This window comes from Bufo bufo, chromosome 4 (assembly GCF_905171765.1).
Source record: "Bufo bufo chromosome 4, aBufBuf1.1, whole genome shotgun sequence".
NCBI classification, from domain to species: domain Eukaryota; kingdom Metazoa; phylum Chordata; class Amphibia; order Anura; family Bufonidae; genus Bufo; species Bufo bufo.
Window position 1 is genome coordinate 339,259,047 of NC_053392.1, and position 7,664 is coordinate 339,266,710.

The following is a 7,664-nucleotide window of genomic DNA, read 5'->3' on the forward strand; positions in this document are numbered from 1 at the left end:
TATTTAAATCAGGAGGCGGGGCGGGGGAGGGAATACACTGCTGCGCCGTCTGAGCTAGTGAGCTCGGCGAACGGCTGCAGCCTCCTCCTCCCCAGAGTCAAACAACCAGCATAGCAGGTGCCTGGCCACTGCGCCACCAATGATAATTGACCTTTAATACAAATGCAGGAGGCAGGTGCCAGTGGTACCCGCCTCTTGTATCTGTATTAAAGGTTAATTATCATTGGTGGCGCAGTGCACCCCCACCCCAATATTAAAGGTACTGGTGGCAGTGGCCACAGGGTCCCCTCTTCATTGGTGGCAGTGGCAGCTTGTGATCAGAGCCCCAGCACTGTAATCCTGGGGCTCCGATCGGTTAGCATGGCAGCCAGGACGCTACTGAAGCCCTGGCTGCCATAGTAAGCTCCCTGCTGCTGTGTGCACTATGCACAGGGCAGCAGGGAGAGTGTGAAGTCCCATTCACCCTAATAGAGATCTATTAGGGTGAATATGACAAGGAATTAAAAGATCTAACACCTAAGGGCAATAGTTATTAAATAAAAAAAAGTTTTAAAAAAAACACCAAATTATGAAGTATAAATCGCCCCCTTTCCCAATTTTACATGTAAAATATATAAACAAATTTCATATCGCCACGTCTAAAAAGTCCAAACTATTAAAATATAAAAAAAAACTCCTATGCAGTGAACGCCATAACAGAAAAAATAAAGAAATAAAAACCGCACTAGTTGCTATTTTTTAGTCACCTTGCCCCTAATAGGTTTTGATCGTTGGGACTCTAACTAATGAGACCCCAGTTGATGAAATGAGGAGATGGAAGCAGTCAATCATTGTGTATCCTCTCTACTCACTAGCTGTGAGAAGAGTGGCTCAGAGACTATTGAGACCATCTGCAGCTACCGAAGGGAGACCACCCTTGCCAGAGAGCTTCTTTCTCCTCATTTCAGTAATTAATAGAAGTCTCAGCGCTAGGACCCCCATCATTCAAATCCTTTGGTATGTCTGACATATCAAAAGTTTTGGAAAACAGTTACTCTTTATTGAAACAGTTTTACTAAGCCTGCCATTGCTCTCTGCTCAGTATTTACTGATGATTTGCTCTGTTCTAAATAGGCAAAGAAGAAGAAGAACATATCTCATAACACATTTGGTACACAGTTTGGCAGAATCCATATGCAGAAACAGGATCTGAGTAAGTTGCAAACTCGTAAAGTCAAGGCACTAAAGAAAAGACCAGCAAAGAAAATGTCTGCAGCAAATGAAGACAACAGCCCAAAGAAAAGCAAGACTGAGTGACACCGTAAACAGAAATCATAAAGCATTTCACCATGTATCAGGACTCTAACTGAAGCACAAGCTTCAGTGCAGCTTAAACTATCAAGGTTGTTTAGGCTGATTATAGGACTCTGGTCCCCTTTGCAGGATTTCAGTAAACAACTGGAGTAGTTTATTTCATGTTTTATATATTCCTTTTCTTTTCCCATTGGAACACTTTATATACACATAACATTTGTCTCTATGCCTAATATATGTATGAGAAGTTGTGCTGCTTTGTACAAAATGTTCCGTTATGCATTGTGCAAATAAATCTGCCTGAAATCTAACACTAGAGGTCACTGTCTGGTCAGAAATTAGGTTCATTGTTATTACCTTTCATCCTTTTAACTAGGTACAGATCATAACCAAAATGAATTAATATTACAGAACATTTTGCAGCAAACTGCTTTAGCTTCTCTCCCTTTAGGTAGCATTTGGCCTGCATGCATGATATTCTCATCCTTGGTTGGGATCAGTTGGTGGAGGATCACTTTGTGGCAACAGACATGCTCTTTCAGCCTCTAACAGCGCTGGTGAGTTGGTTCTCTTTCATGGGAGATACCTCTTTGTATGTTTCCCATGGAGCATTGTCTAGAAGTCTCCATACCATGGAGTACTTCTAGTAAGTCCTCATACAGGACTGGTCTCTTTAAAGGGCTTCTGTCACCCCCAAAACACATTTTTCATTTTTGGGCTTGTTAAAATCCTTATTGAACGACTATTCCCTATATAGGGCTCTTACCTTGGTCTGTGGCTTCGTTTCATTAAAAATCTATCTTTTAAAATATGCTAATGACTTCACTACCAGCAAGTAGGGCATCTACTTGCTGCTAGCCGCCGCATCCTCCTTTTAAAAAAATGTCCCCACCTCCTGTTGATTGACAAGGCCAGCGTGCGCTCTCCTCCTCTGTCTGGCTCTGTCAGCATTTCAAATCCTGCGCCTGTCTTCATTCAGGCGCTCTGAGAGAAGGACGCTCGCCTCCTCAGCACTCCCTCAGTGCGCCTGCGCCGATGACGTCACCGAAAGAGAATAAGTCATTGGCGCAGGCGCACTGAGGGAGTGCTGAGGAGGCGAGCGTCCTTCTCTGAGCGCCTGCGCCGAATGAAGACAGGCGCGGGATTTGAAATGCTGACAGGGCCAGCCGGAGGAGGAGAGCGCTCGCTGGCCCTGTCAATCACCAGGAGGATGGGGCGTTTTTTTAAAAGGAGGATGCGGCGGCTACCAGCAAGTAGACGCCCTACTTGCTGGTAGTGAAGTCATTTGCATATTTTAAAAGATTTTTTTATTTATTTTTATGAAACGAAGCCACAGACCAAGGTAAGAGCCCTATATAGGGAATAGTCGTTCAATAAGGATTTTAACAAGCCCAAAAATGAAAAATGTGTTTTGAGGGTGACCGAAGCCCTTTAAGAAGATTCGGCACCCTGCCTAAGCCGCTTTCAAGGCATCGTACTGAGCCAGCCGGAATCCCACTCTGTACCGATGAGGGGCAAGCACCGCAAAACAGCTGTTTATGGATGGATATCTGGCTTGTATTCCCAAAGGTTGTTGAAGTCTTATCTTGAGTTGTAGGGAGCCACTTCCAGTAGGTGGTGCTGAGGGTTCATTGTCTTGGGAGATACTTCTTTGCACAGCCTCTAACATACTTTTACAGTGGTTTTTACATTTGGTGCTGCCGAACCCAAAGTGCAAGTATCTTTTGCAATAGATGTGTATATGCTGCAGAATTAGACAACCCATTTTAACATGTCATTTCCCGGCGCCTCCACAACAGCGCTCACAGGAGGGTGTCCCCGCCCCCAGGACAGGAAACAACGTAAAAGCAGAAGATTTAAATGGCCTCCTCCCCCCTTACCTAATCAGTCGTTGTTTCCTGTCCTCGGGAATACGCGTGGAAGCCTCTCCTGGAGTGTCGGGAAAACTTTTTTGAAGAGATCGCCCAGCCTTGCCTCCTTCCGGGGGGGTCCTTCCCCATGTTCATGTGGGAGGACTGGAGCAGTAATCGGGTTCCCCGGAGACGCTTGGTCTCCCTTACCTGTTCCTGGGAGTAAGTCCTGCTTGCAGGCTTCCCCGGGCGCGCAGCAGTTTCTCTGGAGGAACTATCGCGGGATCCGGCGTGTGACGTCATCACGTGAGATTTTCCTTGGGCAAGAGAATCTCGCAAGTGGGCGGAGCTTCTGGCGGCACGGCGTTCAAATTATGGGGATATATTCAGATGTCCTCCTCGCTCTGCGCTGACAGCATGCTGGCCCCAGGAGACATGGAGACCGCCGAGAAGCCTGTGGATCCCTCTGCCTCAGCCCGGTAAGCCTCCTCCCTGAGGAGAGAGATGGTCACTGCCTGCATTTTTTTCCTTTTGCTCCACTAACAGGGTGCTTTAATATTTTACTTATCTACCACCGGTGATGGGTCTTGGCCTCCTTAAAAGTGCTAGCCCAATTGAGTGTAACCCTTCTTGATTTTAGGCCAGAGAGATCTCAATCCCAAAGCCGACCAGTGGAGACTTAACGTGCAAAAAATGCGCCATATGCAGGAAGGCCCTCTCCTCTAAGTCTAAAAAACGCTGTGACCCAAATGCACAGGGAAGATGGTTACTGATGAATCCCCGTCCTTCCTCGAAACTATGAGGTCCATGATAAAAGAGGAAGTTAGTGCTGCCGTGGACTCAAGAATGCCCCCATCTCCAAGGTCATCTACCTCGCAGAGATCCCTGGCCTCTGATACGGCCTTTGACTTAGACGAAGGGGAATTATTCTCCGAATCCGACGACTCCTCTGATGATGGCTCGGGAAAACTTCTATTTCTACCAGAGGAGACGGACGGGCTCTTAAAAATTATTAGAGCAACCATGAATAATTAAAAAAAAAAAATTTAAAACAATTTTTATTTTGGAAGATTGAGCAGATTACATCGTATACAGCAGATACAATACTCCTATACACATAGATGGATAAATGACAGTCAATTCACCAGGGTACATAACATGAAGTATATATTCTATTCATTGTCATAGATAAGTGAAATCAGCGCTATGAGCTGGTTATACTTCCAAATTCTTTTTTTTTTTTTTTTTTTTAAATATAGCCCCAACCATTCCCACCCACCCCCCAACTTTTTCCAACGAATGTCATATCAGAATTTACACACACCTTCAGGTACACGAACCCCACCTACAGTTGTCATATATATCAGACCTCGGCTATTCGCCCCTTTGTTCTCTTCCTATCTTGCATGTCAATGCATCTCTAAGCTTCCCAACGTCCCCGTCACTTTCTCCTCCATATACCATTTAGTATCTATGAAAGGCGTCGTCACTTTTTTTTTTTGTAGGAGTTAATGAGTGCATAATAAACTCTTTCCACTTATCGAAAAAGCGTTTTGCTGATTGTTCTTTTCTACCTCCAACCTATCCAAGTACATAATATATTTAATTGTTCCCACCGCTTCATGCAATGTGGGAACAGTGGGATATATCCAGTGTCTAAGTATGGTCTTTTTCACCGCCAAGAGGAATAAGTGTATTCCTTTAATTTTAGTGGAATGAGATATTTCTCATTTTCCTCCTACTGGAATATAATGAAAAATACAGTGTATAGGTGGAAATTGGGGTTTTATCCCCCATACTTGCTGAATATATTCAATAATGTCTTCCCATAGTGATTTCAGACTAGGGCAGTTCCATAGGCCATGTAACAAATTAGCTCTCTGCCGTAAACATTTAGGACACCATCAAGTAGTGTGCCGGAGCATTCCTATAAATCAAATGCATATGTTGCTTTATGCAAAATCCTATAATGCATTTCCCTCCATGTTTCGCAGGCTATCGCCTGCCGAACCCTTTCCATCCCTTCTCTCAATTTAGGTGTCACCGATTCCTCTTCCAATTCCTCCTCCCACCTCTTATATACAGTGTCGCCCAATGGGGTAGATAAAATGTTTTGCACTTTTTTATAGAGGCCAGGCAATGAAAAGTCTTGAGTTCCTACCAAAGCTTCGAACCAAATCAGCCTTTCAGGCTCACCCAATCTTGCAGACTGAGCCACACAGTAGGAATGTACCTGCTTATATGGTAAGAAATGGGAGGCAGGAATCTGGTATTTGGATTGGACGTCAGGCCACGTGAGGAGTTCAGTACCCTCATCGTTTAGCAAGTGCTTTACTGTGAATATTCCCTTACCCCTCCATAACTGGAACAGGCGAGATTGTCTGCCTTCTGGAAAGGCTGGGAGGGTCCACAGTGGCATATAAGAAGTGATATACATAGGTAATTTATACATTTTACATAAACTTCTCCAAGCAGCTAAAGTATCTTTTAAAACCACATAATGCTTAAGCGGTGTAGGGAGATCTCTCACCTTAGTGTGCAATATTGCCACTAAGTCCCAAGGGGCCGCTAGTTCGTTTTCTAAAGGAGTATTAGAGAAATGTTATGTTCCTCTCAGCCAATCTCTAGCATGCCTAAACAAAGAAGCTAAGTTATACCTTCTAATGGACGGTAATTGAAGTCCTCCCTCCCATTTTGTGAGGCAAAGTTTGTTATATGCGATCCAAGGGCGCTTTCCTTGCCATAGAAAACGTACAAATGCCCTCTGAAGCCTGGTGATGTCTGTGCGTTATCAGAAGAGGTATAGTCTGGATGGGGTAGAGTAATCTTGCGAAGCTCACCATCTTCAGAAGGTGAGCCCTGCCGAAAAGTGACAGGGGTAATTTAGACCACTTATCCAATTCCACCTATATTTTCCTGATTAAGGGATAAAAATTTAGCTTCTATAAGGAGGACGGGTGTCTGCCAATTTTAATACCTAAATAAGTTAAATAGTGTGGTACCACCTCTACTCTGCATAACTCCTGTTGGGGTGGGGACTGACGCCCATGATTGGTCAAATAAAGTAATTGGCTCTTGCTTACATTTATTTTATAGCCAGTTGTCGCTCCAAAATACTCTAGTGTATCTAGGATCCTTCGGAGATGTAGATTCGGAGAGTCTGTAAATATTAGTATGTCATCAGCGAAACAGACAAGTTTCAGTTCTCTCCTCCCAATCCGGATCCCCGAGAAAGTATCCGACTGGACCAGGTATTGGACAAGTGGCTCTAGGGCTAGGTTGAAAAGGAGAGGGGACGAAGGGCAGCCCTGCCTCGTGCCCCGGCCAAGCCGGAAAGGTCTCTACAGAAAGCTCGGTGTACTGACCTGCGCCTGCGGATTTTTATAGATATTCGCCAGCAGGGACCTAAAGGGGCCCTCTATCCCAAAGGCTTCCAGGGTCCTCCATAACCATTTCCAATTCACAGTATCGAAAGCCTTTTCCGCGTCGACAGACAACAAGGCAGGGCCGCCCCCCCTCCCTGTGGTTATTGTGCTGGGTATAGTCTTGTGCTACCAATACCGATCTAATATTTGCCACTGCAGCCCTTCCCTTTATGAACCCCACTTGGTGGGTTCCTATGAGGTTTGGCATATACTGTGCCAATCTATTGGTCAGTAATTTAGTCAGTATCTTAAGGTCTTGGTTGATCAACGAGATTGGGCTGTATGAAGTTGGCTGTTCAGTTTCTTTACCCGGTTTGGGGATGAGTTTAATGTGTGCCATGTTACGCGATGGCATAATGTCCTGGCCTCCCAGGCAGCTATTAAACAGTGCCGTTAATGAGGGAGCAACCTCTTCCAACACACTTTTATAAAAATCCGCTCCATATCCATCTGGGCCTGGCGCTTTCCCGTTTTTTAATGACTTTATAGTGGTTTTGACTTCCTCCTCTGTGATCTGCTTATTAAGATGCGAGCGCATTTCTTACGTGAGACGCGGAAGTAAGGTCTTTGATAGGAGTTCCTCGGCCTTTTCATGATCATAATCAGTCTGGCTGTATAGAGTAGCATAAAACTGCCCAAAGCAGTCTACTATTTCCTTCGGATCTATAATCCTATCTCCCGAAGCATTCACGATTCGCCTGATATTTGAGCTGGGTGCATATGGTTTGGCCAGGTTCGCTAACATCCTCCCTGCCTTATTGCCAAATTTAAACAAGTGTGCCGTCTTATGGTCCATAAACAGTTTTGTTTTCTGCTCAAGATAATAATCATAGTTATGTTTAGCAGTAACCCATTGAGTCTTATGTAGCTCAGTCGGGTTTGCCAAGAAAGTGGTGTACCTGTTACCTACTTCGTCTGTAGCTGCATTTAGACTTTGGGTCAGTTTTTTCTTTTCTGCCGTAATGTACAAGATGATACGTCCCCTAATAACCGCATTGGCCGTGTCCCAGAATAGGGAATGATTATCTCGATGCTCCGCATTTGTGTCCGCATATTCCCACCACCATCCTTTTAGTCGGAGGATAAAGTCCTCGTC

General features: G+C 44.7%; 1 protein-coding gene across 1 annotated transcript in view; it reads left to right on the top strand.

Moving 5' to 3' along the window:
• Positions 1-1,602, top strand: part of RPF2 (ribosome production factor 2 homolog) — a 58,175-nt gene extending 56,573 nt beyond the window's left edge. Inside the window, exon 10 of the mRNA XM_040428880.1 lies at positions 1,114-1,602. Within this exon, the coding sequence (XP_040284814.1) occupies positions 1,114-1,296 (183 nt within the window). The 3' untranslated portion in view covers positions 1,297-1,602. The remainder of the gene's footprint in view (positions 1-1,113) is intronic.
• The last annotated feature ends 6,062 nt before the right edge of the window (positions 1,603-7,664 follow it).